Raw genomic sequence first — 22,902 nt, 5'->3', positions numbered from 1 at the left:
TAGGCAATGCAAATCAGATCTTTACATTAGGCCTCCAATTATAATTTTGTAACATCATACTTGTAAACGAAAACTAAATTAATGTTGGGGGTCGCCAATAAGTGAGGAATTGTAAAAAGGGGTCGCTGCGCTAAAAAGGTTGAGAACCGCTGCTCTAGAATATCTTTGACACTGTTTAAACATTAACCTTTAAAATGTAAACTTAAAAACAAACAAGATCAACCCATATTAGCAGGTCTATGGAATGCTTTAAGATTAACAAACAATATCGCGTGCCTACAAACAGTGGCATTTCTGAGTTTAAAACAATGATCTATTTATCAATTTCAGGAGGCGGTGACTGGAAATTAATCTAGCGTAGCTGATAAGTATTAGTCATATATCCGTCCGGTGGCTAGATCTACTGTTTTCTTCCAAGCGTCATACTTAACAGTTACTGACTACAATTGTCACAGTCTGATATTTCAAGCAGCCTCAGGTTTCGGAATGAATAGGAACAAGCTCAAAAGAAAGGAGCACGGGATGGGGGTAGGGAGGCGTATGGTTTAAGAATTTCATTGCAAAGTAAATGTAAACAGATATCTCACAAGTATTCTCTGCTCCTCCCGCGCCCCTGCTCCCTGTCTCCGAGGCGTGTTGTGTCACTATATAAATACAAGTTCTACTTAATATTCAGCTTCTGTGCAGCGACCCTTCCCCACGCTCTCGTGTTCCCTGAGGACAGTGGTTCCCAACCTGTTTCGTGGTTCCCAACCTGTTTCGTGGTTCCCAACCTGTTTCGTGGTTCAGCATGGGTGGGGGGACATATTATTTCAAGGTTCTCGTCACGCATGCCCGCAAGCAAACGTAGGATCCAACGAAGTCATTGTGCACTGCGGGCAGAAGTTAAGAGGGCTCGGATATGGCCCGCTGGCCGTAGGTTTGGAATCGCTGCCTGGGAACAATTCCTCTGTAGCTCCAGCGGGCAGAAGGCGCATAAAATTAGACAATGACTTTAAATGCTACAGGCTGTAGGTTTTACTCGTCTATACTTTATAGAACTGAAGTATATTTTTATTACACATTATTATAACATCCTCTACTTCTCCCAGTGCTCTTTTAATCCAAGAAGTTTATAGTTACACATCTTAGCAATTTTTTGGGTTGAATGTGGTAGGAATACTTTGGCGAAGATTATCTTTAGGGTTATTACAGTAAACTGTTCAACAGGAAAGGTCGCCATAAAGAGGCCCATCTCTTGGTAAAGATGTTTTTACTCTTGTGTCACGTGAACTGCTAATATGTCCGAGCGACGCCGTTCTTTTTTAGAAGGCCTCAGCACTGACATGGGACGTCGCAGCCTGTGACGTGGCAACGAGCTATTGGTCTCCATTGCCCACATGTTGCAACATTGCAGGTCAGTGTTCAGGTCTCGTTAACAATTGGTCTCGGGCTGAGTGGACATAATGAAACCCGACTGCTCGCGTCGTAACAATACCAAACATATTCTAGTCCTGGTTCAGGCTCTTATATTGATGAATGATGATGACGACTTTATTATGCCAGCCTTTTTGTCTAAATATTCAAAGACTTAGCCAACTTTTCACTACTCTCGATAATAAAAATTCTATCACAAATAGATATCAGAAGCCATAAACCTTCTTTTATATCCATTAAAAACATACATTAATGCGTCCTCTACTATCATCAGATAGAACAAACCTAACATACTCAGTAATCTCGTCATCTCATCAGACAGTAGATCTTTCCTTTTATTGTAGCCTCTTTGAATATCCTTATTCCATTAATAGAAAGTCCATGACCAAATCTTTGATTGAAAAAAAAAAAAAGCTTTTAAGATTCTGTTTTGTTTCGACAAAGACTGCATATAATCATAATGGCTACGTCCCCTAACCAAATTTATTTGTTTGTAATGAAGATACAGAAACTACAGTACAAACAAAAAAAGGTAAAAAGTAGATCTCAATTTGTTTGTTTGTTTACTTTTAACTTATATTTATTTTTTTCCGGGCACGGCGGCTGAGGGATTAAGCGCTTGGCTCCCAAATCTGGGGTCCTGGGTTCGAATCTTGGTCTTTAATTTCGGAATTTTCAGGGTTCCCCTGAGTCCACCCAGCTCTATTGGATACCTGACTTAACTTGGCGAACTTAAAGGCGGTTGGTCGTTGCGCTGGCCACATGACACTCTGCTCGTTAACCGTTGGCCAAATAAACAAATGAGCTTAACATCGTCTGCTCTCTGGATCAGAAGGTCTGAAAGGGGAACTTTACTTTTTTTTTCTATATTTATTTTTAGAATCACATAGTGATATGTAGATTGGACATACCATTTCAGAAGTTACATCTGATGACCCAAGGCATGCCGTGTATCCTTTAAAAGGGGAATACACAGTGGAATTCCTTTTTAAGAATTTAAATAATTCAATCCTCAAATTAAAAATAAAAAACTTAGAACACACGCAGGACTTATATAAAAAATATAATTAATTTCAACAGCAATTTTGTACAAATAAATTTAACATGAAGCTTATGAACTGAACAAACTGTTGTTGTTTTTTTTACCTTGAAACAAGCTGGTATCCTCTATATTAAGGTTTTTAAAACCGAAATATAAGCATGCACTCTTATCAGCATCGGATTATTTTCCTTTCATTAATTTACTCTTCTTTGTAGAAACTCGATGCTTCGATAAACCGATTTCTCTTGGGACCCTGATACGAACACCACGTGATACATACTTTATCATTAAGTAGAAATTCAGAATAGTTTCTTAAATTCGACTTACCCTTTGGCGAATCTAAACAAATTTGTCAAACTTTTGATTTTCGCAGGGTGGAGCTCAATTACAAACCTAATTTGAGCTGGTGTTTCTTCGTCAAAAATAACTTTTGTATTTCTACATAATTTATTTAATTAGTGCATTCAAAGTCACTTTCGAGAGTGAAGAATACAAAAGATGTTGTGTTGTGATTTCCAACTGCGTAGAAACATACGCCAGATCTAGAGACATAATTGGTTTTTTTTTTATTTTACTAGTGAAACACGGATCTATAATTTTGTTCAATTCATAAGTAGTCTAAGTAATTGAAAACATTTTAAAGAAACTTCTCTTTTGAAAATTGAAAAGTATTTGAGATGTTAGAGAAGAATTTTTCCCCCTTTCAAATTGGATCTAAAGTTTGCTCAAAAATGATAAACAGTGTGGATTCTTTGGTTGCCAGGTAGTCAGAGCAGTCAGTTTAGATTGTGTAACATTAAATAGTCAGGACTGAATGAAGGAACTGTTTTTTTTTCTTTTGTATGAGAACAACCTTCTAGTAACGAAAATATTGATTGGTGTCTTATTGATTTATAATTTAGGAATTCATTTTAGAAATCAAGAAAATCAAAAACAAATAAAACATCTTATCGTATCTTATCTTATAATACAGACGTTACTTCAAAAAGATGAATACGTCCTACGCATCATGCATTTAGTCATACATATTGTTACGAATCTCACTATCCGGCTTCTCTGCAAACTGCACCTTACACCACCAACAGAAAGAACTTGACAACTGAGGGCTCCAAATAACGTAATAGTTTAATGTCAATAAAATAACAGCCAATACTGTACAATTGGCAGCACGTAACACAAGACTGTACAAATATCTCTCCTGTTAATAGCCGTGCCATCGTATCAACTCTTGCACTGGTCTCTCTGTTTCGTCTTGGACTTGTACTGAGCCGTAGTAACGAACTGTAGATCGAGAAGTTGTGTCTGACTCGTCTCTGATACCTTCTCTCTTTATATAGGGCCCCTGCTGGCCTTCTAGAACCGGACAGAACGTCGCTCGACCATTCTGGGTGTCAGATGACTACAACCCTCGTGACGCTCCTGAGCTCTGTTCACGACGTCGATCCTTCCCGAACCATCATGTTGATACTCGTCTCGGACGATCGTCGTAACTCGTCAGGGTTGACCGCTCGTCTAGCGCTGGCCTGGGGCGATTTGCGTCGGCTGACTACACACACACCACTACCCCCATCTGTGCCACCACCAGGTTTATAACAATATTAACCAAATTACCTAAATTCTGCTAAGCCACTTGTTTTCCTGGCTAGCTCAGGCAACCCATTCCATGCTCTAATAGCACTAGAGAAGAAGCAGCATTTGTAAAAATTTGTCTTAGTATATGGAAAGAGGAATGCGCCTTCATCTTTGTGTCTTTCTGAGACTCTGAGTATTTTATTAGGTTTTGTTTTTGTATCTGAATATTATGGTTCAGTGTTTTATGTATAATTGCTACTTTACCTCTTTACCAAGAGGCCCGCATAAGACACTGGCTCCAAAACACCCCAATATGGAGAGCTCCCTGATTTGGAAACCACTGCGCAGTTCATCTCATGTGTTGGTCTAGTCATTTGAACGCTCCAACATAGCAATGAGAACTAAGAAGAAGAAGAAGAAGCTACTTTACTTTTGAGTCTTCTATCCTGAAGGCTTTCTAAATTTAGTGATTTTACTAAAGGTGTTACTCTAGTCCAATGTGAATATTCGTTTGTTATGAATCTCACTGCTCTATTTTGTGTCTGGATTGTTGTGAGCATAGAAATGTAGAAATGTCGAAGATTTTCTGCTTATTGTTGACTACTTCATCTATTTCTATCTAGCATGCTTCCTTATGTATTTCTGCCTAATGTATTTCTGCCTATTGTATTTCTGCCTAATGTATTTCTGCCTAATGTATTTCTGCCTAATGTATTTCTGCCTAATGTATTTTCAGAACTGGCCAACTCAAAGAAGAGTATGATAAGCGACTTATTAATGTGAGTATTTTTTTTGTTCTTTATTTAAACGCTGTATCCTTTATAATGTGATTGTTTGTTTCACGTACTTTTTGTCAAATGTGAAGTTAAATAGAACTTTTGAAAACATCCTTTTATGTTCAACGAGGTTTGAACTGACACGGAAGCCTGGACAATGGACAGTATCTCAGAACCTTGTCGCCATCACATGTGTTTACCCCCTCTCCACACAGCTGCTGGGTCCAATGGAACTTTAAATAGCCGACACAGTTTGGGATCAGTAGCGTCGCGGGGTCTGCCAGAGTGAAGCACTATGTGCTACAAGCTACCTAATGGGATCCAGCTAATGATGATTTTTTTCTCATGATCGAATGAAATTTTAGATAATAGCCCGCGACATCTTTTACAGATTTTTTTTTTATCTTAACAGGTTTTCCAACTGCTATCTCTCTCTCTCTCTCGCTCTTCTTTGTCTGTAGATAGATAGATAGACAGACAGACAGACAGACAGATAGATAGACAGGCAGACAGACAGACAGATAGATAGATAGACAGATAGATAGACAGATAGAGAGACAGACAGACAGACAGACAGACAGATAGATAGATAGATAGATAGATAGATAGACAGACAGACAGACAGACAGACAGACAGACAGACAGACAGACAGACAGACAGACAGACAGACAGACAGACAGATAGATAGATAGATAGATAGATAGATAGATAGATAGATAGATAGATAGACAGACAGACAGACAGACAGACAGATAGATAGATAGACAGATAGACAGATAGATAGACAAACAGACAGGCAGACAGATAGATAGACAGATAGACAGACAGATAGATAGATAGATACTATTTAAAAATAAAACAGTTCCTTGTTGTTTTGTTCCGTAACAATCAAATGTGCACCTTGCGTACGCGTACTTGTTAAATGCTATTGGACGTATTGATCACGTGATAAAAAGTCCAATTCTGTCTGACTTTGGATTCAACTTTCTAAATATACAGACACGTGAACGAGTTCGACTTGTGTTATTAAAGTTTCTACCACAGCTCTCTTTGAAACTTGGTGGTTTTTATGTTTCGACTAGTTTTGGGGATCTATTTGCAATCTTTTGTTTGAAACACACATTCTATGCGATCAAGACTTCAGGTTTACTCTAAATGCCAGCCTTGTGTAGTTATTGTGGTATAACCTGTGCTGTGTATTTTTTTTATATATTTTTCTAATATATTGCCTGAATATATTTCCTTTCACTGCAAATCCTACTCAAATATTCTTTCATAATTAACTACTCACGCTGCAAGTGCAGCTGCAAGTGCGGGACAACGTCATTGATCGTGTATTATAACCTTTATAATAAACACTATTGTTATACATACATAATATAAACATTATATAAACATATGTAAGCTTTCTGCTAGCATAATGTAAGCATACTGTAAGCATAAAACCTAGTTTGATCAAAGTGGGTTCACGGATACATATCAGTGGTATGCAAATGTACTCTTACCATAATAAAAATCATTAATTTACCCATTAAAAACATTATAAGTCGCATATTATTTAGTAGGGTTGAGTTTTTATATAAAACATTAAAAAAAAAGCCCACAAAAGAGGCAAAGAAAAGAGGCTTAAGGCCCAAGTATTCCTATGATGAAGAAGCTAAAACTGAATAACGCAAATTCTGAGGTTTCCTTTAAAAAAAAATATGTGTATGTGTACCAGAACTGTTGGACTTTACTAGTAAATAAAGACATTGACCTACAAAACTTCGGAGATCAGGCATTTCGTGTGAGATGTAAGCCCATGTGGGTTGTATGCTGACTTCCATGCGTCTAGGGCAGGAAAAAGGACAAGCAAATGAAAGCAAGAACAATTGCCGAAGAAAGTTTTTATATTTGTTGTGATACTATAAATTTTTTTTGCAATGGATCTTTTGGAAAATAAAGTGGAAGTTGCATTAAATAATTTTGTGGATAGATGCCTGTCCTGAACACGCATCGCTATTTATCAATCCTGGGATTGACTTCAACTATGATTGTATTTAGTATTAATTATTTTGGAAAGTACTCACTGTTCCTTGTTAATTGTAATGTCAATATTTTTGCAATTACATTACCTTTTATTTAAAAAAAAAAAAAAAAAAAAAAAAAACAAACAAACATCTTCTTTGAATGTTTATTTGAAATATAAAAATCGAATTTCTTTAGATGAATGTACATTTAACTGTGTTGAAGAATGGTTCTCGTGCTTTGCTCTTTTGGTCATGTCTGATAAACGTGCTATAACCACCGAGGATATCACAAAGTCTTCTGAAATGTGTAAAATAGTAGCTTACTGAACAGCTCCCTAGTTGATGGTCATGTTTGCACTGGGGAATTCCAGAATGGTACAGAACACAACCCCAGCCTACAGCTGAATGGTGACTTGAGTGACAGGGACATTGTTTGCTTTGATTACTTCAGTTTCAAATGTACACTATTGGACATAAAAACATGTATAATACTTGAGATTCACGCCGATGTGTCAGCTATCAAGCACCCCCGCCCCTCTTTCACCAAAACAGAAAACGTATCGGAAAAACAAAATCCGTTTTCTTCAATAACCTGCAAATCATCCACTGCAAAGGCCGAAAAGTCTCCATAGATGTCCAAACCTCATCACTGGACAAACCCCAAAATGTTTCAGATTACAAGCCTCGCCCACCAAAGTGGGTCGATAAATGGATGACGCTCGGGAGCATTGACTCCTCCTTGGACTAGTCCAAGGTTTTTAGAAATTCGTCTTTGGAAAATTGAATTCGAGATCCCAGCTGACTTTGTATTGTAAGTGATAAACAACGAACTGTCTCAAATTCGGATTCAAAAACATATGTATCTGGTGAAGTAGATCTTGTCAAACATTCTTTCAGGAACTCTTCATCCTTGTGTTCTGTTGTCTTCTGTGTTGTGTATACAAACTTAACGTATTCAATATTACAGAATTAGAAAATACATATATTGTGTATAATAAGCAAACTTTCACAACAATCTTGATTCAAATACCTTGGTAGCCAGTGTACTAGATATTTTAATACATCGAACCAGCACGACTGCACCCTTGGAACTATTTTTCACATTATTTATGTACCCTGTATTGTGTATAAAATCTTAATATAATCAATATTACCGAATAAAAAAAATCTAAATGATCATGAACAATCTACAATTTTTCGATAATTTTGATCGCTTCACTTTACTGTTTCGAGGATCTCTTAACTTGTTTGTCTTATGTGCTATTTAAATTGAATTTTGGAAGAAACAATCTTCACTAGATTTGCTCTTTACTCCTGGATGCTTTTCCCAAGAGCCCCGCATATTCTAGGTTACAGAAATTCATTTATAGATTCATTGGTGATTGTAGTGGCATTTTGTTAGCGCTTGAGCTTGTCTCGTGTGGAAACCAAAGATCGTATCTCGTGATTACACTGGTTTCCTCTGAATCGATATGTAATTGCATATTTGTACGTAGACGGCATCTTAGGCTCTATGTTGAACTGATGAACAATACAGAGAATTGAAAGTTGTTCTAGACTGCTATCAAAAGTGGTTAATCACTGCACAGATAAAAGACTTATATAAATTTGATTTTATATGTGAATAAAAGTGATCTACCTGCCGTTACATGTGATAGAACATTGTGCTATTTAAAGGGATATAATCCCTGTACCATCAATATTGAACGATCTGTAGTTTCTTCTATTTGATTGAACTTTGTACTATTAAAGTTAACTTATCCACACTTGTAATAGTAACCGATAACCATACTATTGAAAGAGATTGATCTCTGTAACGATAAAATCCATTATGTACTGTATCAGTAAAAGCTCTTTAGCCATTCTAGGTACACAATTTTACTCACTGACTATGGAAAATGACCTGCTCAACTATGTACATTATCAGCAATACATAGATATTAAATTATTAAATCAAACTGAGAACCTGTTACAAAAGTGTCACACCTGATCGCTTACATCGCTGCTAAGTGAATGTGACCTGACCTTAAAGAAACCTTTCATTAATAATTTTGTTATCTATAAATATTTTTCTTTAGTCACACTCCAATCCTATTTGTAATTTAAATTTTAAAATATTAACCTCCATCAAAATGTTATTTTTTCCCCCTGTAATACCGCAATAAAAACCTTGAAGTCGCTAAGCTGACTGCAGTCCTCGGTATAGCAAGGTGTACAGGAGACATGTTACAAAACATCTTGCTTCCTTCCTTGTCTTCATTATATAGAAGACTGACACTGCCGAGTTATCGCTTTCATTGTCAGTTATTTCCCTTGCCTTTTATATATTTACGTTGTAACCATGGACTTATACTAAATTCCATGCTGTAATTCAGCTTTGCGCGAGAAAGTATTTTACATAATCAAAATATGTTGTTGGAATTCCCAGCGGGTTTCATTGGGTAAGTAATAGCCTGCCTGTGCATAATTCCAATTCTTCGAGTGGGGCAAAGAATTTGGTATAAGTGTTAAATAAACATGACATGCACAAGAAGCAGTCCTTAAATTGACCCTCGTCTGCGTAGGTATAATCCAGCAGGTTGAGAAACACGATCTGGTCACGTGAGGCTGATCAGCCCAGACTGTACTAATAAAGTCAACAGTTGATATTGTCATCATGCAGACGTCATGAGTATCAACGTGTTGACTTTAAGGGAAGAGAAAGTCAACTTGACTTTTTTTTTTTTTTTGCTAGTAAGGGTAGTAAAGCCTAGCGACGATTAAACGAAATTTTGTATTTGCTCAGGTTTTTCTTTCACACTAGATCAAGTTTTCTTGCTTGTGGGGCTTAAATACTCTCTCTCTCTATATATATATATAGAGAGAGAGAGACAGACAGACAGATAGACAGATAGATAGATAGATAGATAGATAGATAGATAGATAGATAGATAGATAGATAGATAGATAGATAGATAGACAGATATGCATTTTGAATCTTTACAGACCAGTATTTTAAAAGCCTAAAAATCTAAAATAAAACTTATGAAAAGAAACGAATCAATTTCCCCAATAAAACTAAACGGTGTACCAAGCCAACACTATAATGGCAGACGTCCATTAAATGTCACCGTGTCATGACAAAAAATATCAAATGTGCACCGCAGTTTGAGAGTTGATAGAACTCTCTGCATCATGCACGATAGGACAGGTAGACTATCGCTTTTCGCATCTATCGTTCCCCCCTTTTCTCTCTCTCTCTCTCTCTCTCTACGAGGCTGGCTATAAACTTGTTCTTATACTTGAGTGCAGTCATTCGTGTTCTATGTTCTGTAATAGGTTTGTGACAATACCGTTTGTAGCGAGATTTCGTTTCCCCCGACCATAATATCCAAGTCCACGCTTGTGTTCGCTGTCTCCAAGATTTAAGAGCCACTTGCTCTGTGTATGAGGTCTGTGTTCACTTCCAGTGGAGTGTTTTCTATAGAAGTTTTGGATGCTTTTGAAAAGAATTTGAAAACATTATAGCAGATTAGGACATTAAAATAGCTGTGTACAAACATACATCTAGAATTCAGTGTTTACTTGTTACACTTTGTGGTGTCCCGTCTATGTGAGTATTTCAATGATTTTTTTTTTTGTATTAGTTAAAGTAAAACTTTTTTTTCCCGTTATAATTTAATTGTCATCAACCATAGCACCAAAACATTATTTAATAGCTGGCAATACTAAAGTGGGTTTGACACTTATTGCCATTTCGTCAACAATGGTCTTCTTACTGAATGCAAAGAGTTGAGGTTATTTTGTAACTATTTTTAACGTGACAAAAAAACAAGCAACAAAACGCTAGATAGTATTTAGACAATTTTTCCATTTGGGAGGTCGCGAAATCTGTGAATTAAACTATTATCACTTTATACGATGCTGTGTCCGAAATCATACAATTATTGACGTTAGACAGTTTTGTGGACCTGGTAGATCTACTTGTTTCAATGTGGATTTTACGGTTAACGAGGGTGTTATGTAGCCAGTACAACGACCAACCGCCTTTACTTTTCCCCAACTAATGTCAGGTACACATAAGAGCTGGGTGAACTAAGAGGCGCCCGAAGATCCCGACATTAAATATCCAAGTCGTCACCAGGTTTTTTTGGGGAGTGTTGAACTTCAAGCAAATGCCCAAAATGAAGTAATTATCTACTTATCCTTGTATCTAGAGTTGAGTCACTCGGAAAGCCGTTATCATTGTCAGATAAGGACCAGGCACTAACATGGTTTTGTTTGTTTCTGTTACACTTTTATCCCAAAACTAAGGCTTGTCTTTTTTTTATTCATTAAAGTAAAAGTTATTTATAATTTAATGTCATTGGTATTTGTTTCATTTTGTGGTCAGAGGTGTGAAATTACACCGCCAAATTATTTCCGTTTCCTTCCCCCATTTTTTTTTATTTTCTTTATTTGACTTTGACTTCTACAAGAAAGATTTCTTCTTTGTCTTTGTTTCCGTCATCTTATATGTGTTTAATTTGCATGGTGTTTAGGTGAATGGGGGATGTTTAAACACAAGTATGTGATTCCTTAAAGAATACTGCAACACATCATCGCTTAATGCCTGTCTACACATCCTTACAAAGCACCTAAGTTATCACACCAAAAACATTTCATTGTATTCAAGAAACCGTCGTCTGTTCTGCATTGACTCCCCGCCCCCACCACCACATTTTTTTTCTTCTTAGTCTTTCTCATTAAGAAACACATTCCGTTGCAATGGGCCCTATGTTCCGAATGTTGGATGACACTGTCACAGAATGTACTTCAGGAGATGAACACATCCAAATTAACTGGCACGCGTGCCTGGAATCCAATGACCTATCTCTTTGTTACTGTCGTCTGCTGGAAAGAAACAAAGGGCGTTGCGCACTACGGTAAACACGGCCTATAATTGCAGACGTTATTGTGATATCGGGCTATTCTGATGAGATAATAACAGAGTAGCATCGAGGGGAAGGGGAGGGGGAGATTGAAGAACAAAATTGCAGTGATTTTCTAAAGTAAAAAAAAAAAAAGAGATCTTTTCAAATCACTCTATGGCTAAGGCGCTTAATCTCTTGAAGAGCCCCTGCATTTTGACATTCAACTTCATGACATGAGATAATGGTGTAATTTAATATTTAGTTTTAAAAATTCACTCATTTTGGGGCCCCCTTAAGAGGGGGCCAGGGGGGAATTTTCCAGTTCTCTTCCGACCATAGATACGCCACTGCTTCTATTAAGTGAACTATAAACAACCTTTGGTAAACTGTAAGGAATAATAAAAATAAATGTTTTTATTACACACGGCTGACAGCACTTGAGAAGGAAAAAAAAAAGGCATAATTGTCTTAAAAAATGTGAAGTGTTGAGTACATTTGTAATATCATCTTATCTAATCTTGGTAACCTAGCGTCACGTAATTATTATCTTCAAGCTGAAGGTCAAGATTGTTTTACTTGTCTAAACAATAAATAGCATATTCGAGAAACAACAGTTACTTTCCAATAGTACTAAAAATAGCCAATAGAGTTAAAAATACATTAGTTCTTTCTTGTATTATGGAGAAGCTAATTTCAGAGAGGATATAAATACAACAGAAGTTAATAAGTTTCAAGGTTCATGTTAAATACTTTTGTGAAATAATTATTGGAATTAGTTTATATTATGTGTGTGTGTGTGTGTTTTTTAGTGTGTGTTCCATCTAGTCATGATTTCTGCTTGAGAAATTCTGATGTTGCTTCCCCTTAACAAATGTCTGGGCTATTCAGTGGAATTGGACTTTAGAACTTTTGTCACAAAATTCCAAGACTGTTTAAACCCACCCAATGCCACACAGTCACACAATTCCAAGACTGTTTAAACCCACCCAATGCCACACAGTCACAAAGCGTACAATTCAGTGTCTCGTCCTTTCTTTGACTCTCTGTATCTAACTAAAAGACGTTGGTAAATACGAGCTAGTGTATCTCGGCTGGAAGTACAAACGACATTTCAAGGTAGGCAAAGTGATTCGTGTTAGCAAACAACTGAGACAGCATCTTGATTAATGTCCGATCGCTGAGATATCGTTCAATCCAATCAATCGATCACTGAAATCCATCAATCATGTCTATACCTGAGATACCAAGGAAATGATCCTCATAAAGAGACTGTAAACTGTTCCCAGCTCAGAAACAATTAATGACATATTTCTTTCTAATGATACTTACATCGATACTTCCCCATTGTTTTGTTGAATTTATGAACTAAAAATAACTTTTTTTTTCTACTAATGCATTGGAATGCAGTTTAAAAAAAGGAAGGATTAGGGGTTCATGAGAATTTTGGAGCACTTTGTATGTTTGATGCACTGTGTTTGGGGGCACTGTGTTTGTGCGTTTGATGCACTGTGCTTTGGGCACTGTGTTTGTGTTTCGTGCACTGTGTTTAGAGGCGCTGTGTTTGTATGTTTCATGTACTGTGTTTGGGGGCACTGTGATTATGTATTGGATGCACTGTGTTTGGGGGCCTGTGTGTGTGTATTTGATGCACTGTGTTTTGGGGGACTGTGTTTGTGTATTTGGTGCACTGTGTTTGGGTGTTTGGTGCACTGTGTTTGGGGACACTGTGTTTGTGTGCTTGGGGACACTGTATTTGTGTATTTGGTGCACTGTGTTTGGGGGCACTGTGTTTGTGTGTTTGGGGACACTGTGTTTGTGTGCGTGGGGACACTGTGTTTGTGTATTTGGTGCACTGTGTTTGGGCGCACTGTGTTTGTGTGTTTGGGGACACTGTGTTTGTGTGCTTGGGGGCACTGTTTATGTTGAACTATGTTTGTGTGTTTAGTGGCGAAACTAGAAAAAATAGGAAAGATTGACAACAACTTAAAGGTAGTGTTGCATACTCCTCGGTTCCTTTACTCTCTTCTACTATGTCCTCGACTACAAAGTGTTCAGTACAACAGCCTCAATGGCTATATGTGGCAAGGAGGAGGTTCTACAGCCAGTTTCAAATCCTCAAAGCCGTTCATAAACTAGTTTGTGTTTTCTCATTGCGATCTCTTCACAGAATCAGCAGTACAGTCCAGGAATAGGAGGCGTTACAATTTTCAGGGGCGCTTAGCACAATACTTGCAGATGTTATCTGCATCTCAATTTTTTATCCTCTTCCTTTGGCCGGATGTCTGGGAACCCTACTCTAGGAATTAAGGACTTAATGATGGACAACTGAGAAATTTTGATATTTATTCATAATGATCAATAATATCCTTTGATCTGTTCATTTCTCCATGTGAGACGTTTTCAGTTTAATCGTCACATTAAAACAAACGTATCTAGGAAAAAAACTTTTCTTAATATGGTGTATTGCATTAGCTTTCATTGTCCAAGATGTTAGCTTTAATGAGATGTACAATGAAACCTACATATCTCCTGAAATATATAGACAAATATTGTCATTTTGGGGTGTCATTCAATATGGCAAACGCCAATCCTACGCGCGAGAAAAGAAAAAACGGCATTATGCAATACCCGTATATGTGTAATCTAGTGAAAGAAGCTTCTCGCGCCGCAAACTAATGAAGAATTACTTGAGGTCAACAATTCTCTTAGACAGATTGAAACATTTGATAATTCTTGCTATTCAGCGTGATCTATGTAGGGAATAAAATTTTTATGACTTCGCTACACGCAAGGCTCGTAAAGTAGTTCTGTTTCTGTGGCATTTTACGTCTCGAGAGACGATCTTTTCCCTTTGCAACTTCTTGTGTGACTAAAGAGGCCAATCCTTGATACACATCTGCGATCGCAGGTTGGGCATATATAATCACCAGGCGCCGTTGCATTTTCACCTTTCTTTCTGCTTCTGCTGCGTATGACATCTGCGATCCGTGACGTAGTAAAGAATGAATAAAATGCAAAGACGAATTTATTTTCTAATACAAACTCTTAAATTTCACTTATTATCCGTATCCCTACCCAAACTTGGCCCCGCGAAATCCGTTTCGCATAGGGCCCCACAACGGCTGAGTCCGGCCCTGCTATTTAGTGACGGGTGAATACAGAGTAGATTACTTATTCTCCTTCCTCCCCCCTTCCTTTTTTTTGCCGCTAAAACTACGTAGGGTGGATCTTTCCATGACTTCTTGGTCACAACGGTAATAGGTAATAATAATAGATAACAATAACAATAAGGTAAAAAGTACGTAATGATAAGATAATCATAGGAATAAAATTTTTCGCCCTGGGGACTAATATATTTCCGTGGTGCGTATCACTGGTCGCACCCACACAAAGTATGGCCTACACAACCAATCGTCTACCACTTCATTATGCACTTTGAGCAGACGTTTCAAGGGGCTGACCACCGCTGAGAAAATGTAATAGAAAGAAAGAAAAAAATGCAGCACAGGAAAAAGAATTATCTTATCTTATAAATTACAGACGTTTCTACTTAACAGAAGACAATTACGTCCTACGCCTATGTATCAGGGTCGTCTTCCATGTTAATAGTAAATCTAATTAAAAAAAAAAAGATATACCAATTTGCACGAGCTTTACTGCATAAACTTTTCAGGGACTTCCCTAAAAAGACAGGGTTGGGGGGGGGGCGTGTTTTTTAAAATGGGTTGGTCTTGTTAAGTCTGTATTTATAACGTTTTGCTAGCGGCTGACATAATGTCAGGGGAGCACATATCTCTGTGTCACCGTCATGACGGCACACACCAGATAAATGTTTCACACAATCGAATAAATTACAGATAGACAAACAAAGCCGTCGACTGATCTGGACCTAAATAATGCGTTCGAGGCGGTGTCTTCAAGTTGAGAGATCGTTGGGTTGGGTTTACGTTTTCCTAAAGCGTTACGTGTGTCTGTTGTGTGTATGTGTGTGTGTTGTGTGTATGTGTGTGTATGTTGTGTGTCTGTGTGTGTGTATGTTGTGTGCCTGTGTGTCTGTTGTGTGTATGTGTGTATGTTGTGTGTCTGTGTGTGTATGTTGTGTGTCTGTGTGTCTGTTGTGTGTATGTGTGTGTGTGTATGTCTGTTGTGTGTATGTGTGTGTCTGTTGTGTGTCTGTCTGTTGTGTGTCTGTGTGTGTATGTGTGTGTGTGTCTATTGTGTGTCTGTGTGTGTATGTGTGTGTATATGTTGTGTGTGAATGAAGTATGCAAATATAATCGTGACAAACTAAGCGGGCATGTGAGAATCTCATTGCAGTTTTATGGATTTAATTACGTTACATGGAATCGTTTTTTTTGTTAACACTTGTAAAAATGGACAAAGAAATTGCTTTCACCAAAGTATCGTCTGTACCTTCTCTTCTTGCCTCCCTCTCTACCTTCTCTTTATCCATCCCACTCTACCTTCTCTTCTTGCCTCCCTCTCTACCTTCTCTTTATCCTTCCCACTCTACCTTCTCTTCTTGCCTCCCTCTCTACCTTCTCTTTATCCTTCCCACTTTACCTTCTCTTCTTGCCTCCCACTCTACCTTCTCTTCTTGCTTCCAACTCTACCTTCTCTTCTTCCTTTCCAGTCTATCTTCTCTTCTTGCCTCCCACTTTACCTTCTCTTCTTCCTTTCCAGTCTACCTTTTCTTCTTGCCTCCCACTCTACCTTCTCTTCTTCCTTTCCAGTCTACCTTCTCTTCTTGCCTCCCACTCTACCTTCTCTTCTTGCCTCACACTCTACCTTCTCTTCTTCCTTCCCACTCTACCTTCTCTTATTGCCTAACACTCTACCTTCTCCTCTTCCTTCCCACTCTACCTTCTCCTCTTCCTTCCCACTCTACCTTCTCTTCTTCCTTCCCACTCTACCTTCTCTTCTTCCTTCCCACTCTACCTTCTCTTCTTCCTTCCCACTCTACCTTCTCTTCTTCCTTCCCACTCTACCTTCTCTTCTTCCTTCCCACTCTACCTTCTCTTCTTCCTTCCCACTCTACCTTCTCTTCTTCCTTCCCACTCTACCTTCTCTTCTTCCTTTCCACTCTACCTTCTCTTCTTCCTTCCCACTCTACCTTCTCTTCTTCCTTTCCACTCTACCTTCTCTTCTTCCTTCCCACTCTACCTTCTCTTCTTCCTTTCCACTCTACCTTCTCTTCTTGCCTTTCACTCTCTACCTTCTCTCCTCTTTTCTTGCGCCCCACTCTAACTTTTCTTGGTTTCCCTCTTTGGTCCTTCCTTCTGCCCCCCCCCTCACAATTTTTTTTCTTTATTTTATCTTCTCCTATCCTCCCCATTTCCCCCGCCTCTTCTATATTGTCTCTGCTACCCCCTCTTTACCTCCCAATGTCTAAACTAAATATAAATTCAACTTAAATTCAAATTGCTAAAAATGTTTATTTTTTACTGTGATTAAAGTGTTGAGGGAGCGAAATAGGGTCTATCAGCCCCAAGCCGTATTGCCTACGGCGCTCAGGAGGGTGTATCAGCCCCAAGCCCTGTTGCCTATGGCGCCCAGGAGGGTCTATCAGCCCCAAGCCCTGTTGCCTACGGCGCTCAGGAGGGTCTATCAGCCCCAAGCCGTGTTGCCTACTTCGCCCAGGAGATGCTTCTTGGAACCACTAAACAATTTATCCAAGAAACTTGCCTGTATGCTTGATTTCTTATGGTTAGGGTCGTTATTATTTTGTGTGTGTAAATATTAAAGTGTATTAGGTTTGTTAATTTTAGAATCATTGAGACAGAGAGTGTCACTTCCTGTTGACAGACTTCATTCTAAAAATAGTTTCAATTGTGTGGGTGGTTGCCAATATTTCGTTTTGAAAGAGCTAGCCTAGTATAAATATTTGACACAGGGACATTATTTATAAAAGTTGGCAACACCTCAAAAGCTGCTCCCCCCCTCCCCTAGCTCTAAAAGTGTAAATACTCTAATAGATCTCTAACATGAGTTGGGGAAAGTAAGGACGGTTGATCGTTGTGTTGGCCACACGACAACCTCGTTACTCATGGGCCATCAAAACAGTTGTATGTTTTTTCTTCAGTGTATGTCTTCTAATGTCACGTCGTGGTCACTATGTACTCAGACCTTGAATTGTATGGAACTCGTCTAAATGTATTACACTGTTCAGCCAACTCAAAGAGGGGAAGGGACATATATACTGGTCTGGAATAAAGTCTGAAGAATACTAGCCAAATACTAAAGAAGACAATGTTAAGAAATCAGTAAACACGTAACTTTTTTTTTTTAATTTTCTATTTTTATATTTGACTAAGCCTTACATTACAGAGATTGTTTATGCATATCTTTTGTCTTTTTTTAAACTTGTCAGGTTTTTTTTTGTTCTTGTTTGGGAGGGTCAGGGCTATATGAGGCTATTTCCCTCCCACTTGCGCTCTTCGCGCAGGCGCACAGGACTCTTTGTCCGACAATTTCTTTGTAAGATCTCGCCATGTATCAGCAATCGTACATAAACACTGACAAATTTCTGAATCCAAAATTTCATGTGCTTATTTATGATTATTTTATCTTACTTTTTTAAAATATAGATGTTACTTCAAAAAAAAAATCTAGTCATTAATAAATGACAAACTTTGCCAAATCGTTGGTTTTCCTGGCTGATTCAGGCAACCCATTCTATGCTCTAATAGCACTAGTTTTGTTTATTTTTCACTCTTATTTCTGTAAACAATAGATCTATTTCATTTAGAGCAAGAACACCAATATAACTTGTCCATAGTGTACAAACGCATCTAGACAAAGATTTAATGCTCGTATTAATATAATCTCATTCTTAATACACCTTAATTTGATTGGATGTGCATGTTCATCTTATAGTTATTTAGTTTGGCTAGCTAGAGAGTATGAAAGACTATTTTCCAGAAGTTTATCAGTTTTGTGACAGATTATTTTAAGTTTATTAAAGGCGGCGTAAACTTTTGAGGTACCGTGTAGTTTATTTTTTCCCATGTAGTTAACTTACCCCATGGAGTGTATTTGCCACACAGAATGTAGTTGCCCAAAGGAGTGTAGCTTCACATATGAGTGTAGTTACCCCATGGAGTGTAGTTGCCCCATGGAGTGCTGTTGCACCATGGAGTGTACTTGCCCTATGGAGTACAGTTGCACCATGGAGTGTACTTGCCCCATGGAGTGCAGTTGTACTCTTCAAGTGTACTTGTCCCATGGAGCAGATTTGCCTCATAGAATGTAGTTGCCCAATGGAATGTAACGGCACCAAACAGTGCATTTGCCACACCAAACTGTTGCCGCCTCATGATTGCGCTTGCTCCCCTCGAGTGTGTATGCTCTAACACTTGTCTTTTCTTTCTCTTGTTCTTTGCGATGCCCTGTCAATATATACAAGTGCCAATACATAAAAGTGCCTAGTTCAGATTATCTACTGAAGAACGCAGTTGAATTAATGTTATGAATCGAACGATTCACTCGTTTTCCGATTCAGGTTAAAAAAAGGAAAGTAATAGCCAAAGGCAATCATGCAAGAGTCACGATTATCATTCGTATGAATCTTTTTTTTTTTTTAATTCCACACAATCCGATCAAATTGGGATAGAAATTCCGAGGTAATATTCTTGTTTTTTGTTTTTAATTAAATAAATAATTAGGAAGTTATTTTGGTTTCGTTTAATTTTGTTTATTATAAAATCCATAGCCCAGTTTTTTTGTGTGTACAGTGTCATCATGCCCCGATATAAACACTGCATTGCTTTCCCTCCCCACCCCCTCCAATACATACCTGTAGAGTGACATGTTAAAACCAGTAGGACGACAACAAACCTAGACGTAGACCGCCCCCCTCCAGCCACCACCTCCCCCCCACTTCACATACCAACTTCTGCATGACTTACCACCTTTAATGTATACACAACATGCTTGCCTTAATTTTGTGTGTGTGTGTGTGTGTGGTTGTCTTTGCTGGTACACATACTAAATAGCGGTCTTTAAGATTCCAATGTAAAGCCGGGTCACATCACTAGTATTTGATAAAGGAAAGATAATCATAAAGTGTGAGAAGTTTTGTTTTATATAAATATCTATAGATAATTACATCTTTCTTATTTTTCAAAATTTGTTTCTGGTGTTAAGGTTATTGCACTTAGTATAGACACAAACTTTACAATGTTGATTGTATTAATTTGTAGGAAGTCTATACCTTCTATATACTTATTCATCTGCTTCCACGATGCAACATGGCACACTAGTAATAACGTCGTGGGTACCGAGTCACATAGTTGTGACTGTCAACACCCCTGAAGACTTTGGGCCTACCAGGAGGATTAACACCGCCTACCGAGCAGGCTGTGAGTTTCCATCATGCTCTGCTAACATTCCAAATGATAGAAATGAAAAATAGTTTCATTGGTTGGAAAAGTCCCGAAAAGCCCACGGTGTCTAGAGGCACATGAGGCGCCCTGACCAGGCAACCCCGTGGTGGACGAACTGTGTAATTTAAATACATTAGGTCAACTAGAAGCATGGGCGTAGCCAGGGGGGGTTCTTGGGGTTCAATTAGTGACTAATTTTTTGTTTTGATTTTGTTTATTTTAGGTGAGATTTTAATACTAAACCATCCCTTGCCCCAGCACAACCAAAGGGGTTTTGAGTTTAAAACCCCCTACCAGGGGGGTTCGAGTTTAAAAACCCCTACCAGGGGGGTTCGAGTTTAAAACCCCTACCAGAGCGGTTCGAGTTTAAAAACCCCTACTAGGGGTTTTGAGTTTTAAACCCCCTACCTGGGTTTTTTGCAGCTAACTCCCCCTCTTCTATAAAACAAAACAAAAAAAAATGCAAACGAAAATCCCCTAATTCCAAGAGCACAGTTAAGGAAGATTTTGATTTTAAAACCCCGTCTAAAATTTACGATAAACCCCCTCTTTAATATAAAAAAAAAAGCTAATTACGCACTCAAAATGTTATGAGCGTAGCTAATGGGTTTTGACTCAGTTTTGAGATTAAACTCCACTTCAGCGGGGTTTGAAGGTAAAAAATACCTCTTTAATAATAAAAAAAAGCAAATTATACACTAAAAATGTTATGAGTGTAGTCTATGGGGTTTTGAGTTTAAACTCCCCTCCAGTGGAGTTTAAAGCTAAAAAGTACCTCTTCAATATAAATAAAAGAAAATTACTCACTCTAAAATCTATGAGCGTAGTCAAAAGGGTTTTGAGTTTAAACCCCCATTCAGAGGGGTTTGGTGCTAAAAATATATCTTCAATATAAAAAAAAGCAAATTACACACTAAAATTATTTGAGCGTACAGATGGCTTTTTTTTTAAAGTTTAAAACCCCTCCAGATGGTTTTGAGTCTAAGATCCCCCTACAGAGCATTTTGAGGTGGAAAACCCCCAACAGAAGATTTTAACGATAAAACTTCTCTTTTCGATATAAAATCTAAAGCAAACTACAGTCACTTAATTCCAAGAGCGTATTCAAGAGAGGTTACACATTTTTACCAGTGGCAGGGCTCCATTAATAAACTGCAGTGAATAGTCATCTACCGAAATCGAAAAACACTAAATGTAGCTCAACAAAGATGGCTAAGACAGATTTTAGGAGTCAGTTATAGAGATCGGGTCTAAATCAAGGAAATCCTATGCCGAACTGGGAGTCGACCCTTTAGTAAGATTGTGAGAGAACGACGCATGAGGTTTGCAGGACATGTTCTCCGACAAAATGAATTACCCATAAGAAGAGTTGCAATGATATCCTAGTACAACTTGGCGCTACTCATTCATTGAGGTCCTCATGGCAGGTGAGAAGAGGTTTCAGAGATTACCAGTGATAGATTTTTATGGAAACTGCTTGACGTCAAATGCTCCGAACGGCGTGGGAGGGTCTAAGTCAGTACGAATAGCAAATTAGGTTTTTGAAATAAACCTTTTTAATAGCAGGAAAATGGACTGTAGATATGCATTTTGTTGGCTTTCAATACCAGAAATAGTGCTTGGCGGCGGGGCTTCGCCCCGCGCTGGGGAGCTCCTGGCGCTCCCCCAGACCCCCTTGCTAGTAATGGCGGGGAGTCCACAATTTTATGGAAACAGCTTGATGGCAAATGCGCCGAACGACGAGGGAGGGTCTAAGTCAGTAAGAATAGCACATTAGGTTTTTGAAAAAGAACTTTTTTAATAGCAGGAAAATGCACTGTAGATACATCAGAATATGCATTTTGAGAAAAAAATTCACCCCCCCCAACCCCCCCCCCCCGAAAAAAAATCCTGGCTACGCCCATGACTAGAAGTATTTAATATATATGTAGGCTATGTGTGTGTGCGCGCGGAAAAATTTTTTTACACCCATCCCCCCCCCCCCCCCCCCCAAAAAAAAAATAATAATTTCTGCCTACGCCAATGAGTTTCTTACATTTTCCAAAACATTTTAAATTGGAAGTAAAATCATAATTGGTACTCAGCAACACAATAACATATTTAAACATAGAGACTTCTGGATTTGAACACAGACACCTACATTTAAACACACAGACATCAAGATTTAAACACACATACATTTAGAGTTAAACACACAGACGTCTAGATTTAAAGACACAGAAATCTAGATTTAAATACACAACATCTAGATTTAAAAACAGACATTTGCATTTAAACACAGACATCTAGATTTAAACACACAGACACCTAGATTTTAACACACAGACATTTAGATTTAAACACCATAAATTTAAACACACAGACATTTAAATACACAGACATCTTCATCTCTTCACAAGCAGAGTGATAGAGTGAACAGCAAATGAGATCTTAGAGAGCATCTGTTATGGTACACATGATAGCGCATTTGGAAAATTAAAAAAAAACAAATCTTTTGTTTCGTAATCTTAATTAACTGCTGAGATACAGTGACAAGTTGTTGTTAAGAGACTTTTCATACTGCCAGTCTATATCTAGAGCGTTGCTGAAATGACTAATGTCCAGGAGGATTACCTCTCCAGATTAGACACTTAACACGGACGTGGGTATGATTACACAACCTGACCGAACAGTAACTTGAGGGGTTGCAAACAAAAAATGAAAGTAATTTTAAGTTGAATTCTGAGCTCAGATACTCCGGTCTGCATATATTATGTTAATGAATGTTGTTCAGAGTTAAATTTGATGTATTATACTGAGGTCGTGTAATC

General features: G+C 38.1%; 1 protein-coding gene across 2 annotated transcripts in view; it reads left to right on the top strand.

Annotated features, from left to right (window-relative positions):
• Nucleotides 1-22,902, top strand: part of LOC106067309 (LIM and calponin homology domains-containing protein 1-like) — a 146,141-nt gene that overhangs the window by 71,867 nt on the left and 51,372 nt on the right. For both annotated transcript variants that reach the window (XM_056038940.1, XM_056038939.1), the window contains exon 6: nucleotides 4,767-4,809. In XM_056038940.1, the coding sequence (XP_055894915.1) occupies nucleotides 4,767-4,809 (43 nt within the window). The remainder of the gene's footprint in view (nucleotides 1-4,766; nucleotides 4,810-22,902) is intronic.

This window comes from Biomphalaria glabrata, chromosome 8 (genome assembly GCF_947242115.1).
Source record: "Biomphalaria glabrata chromosome 8, xgBioGlab47.1, whole genome shotgun sequence".
Classification (NCBI taxonomy): domain Eukaryota; kingdom Metazoa; phylum Mollusca; class Gastropoda; family Planorbidae; genus Biomphalaria; species Biomphalaria glabrata.
Note: the sequence above shows the minus strand (reverse complement) of the source record. Positions and strands in the feature narration are given on the sequence as shown.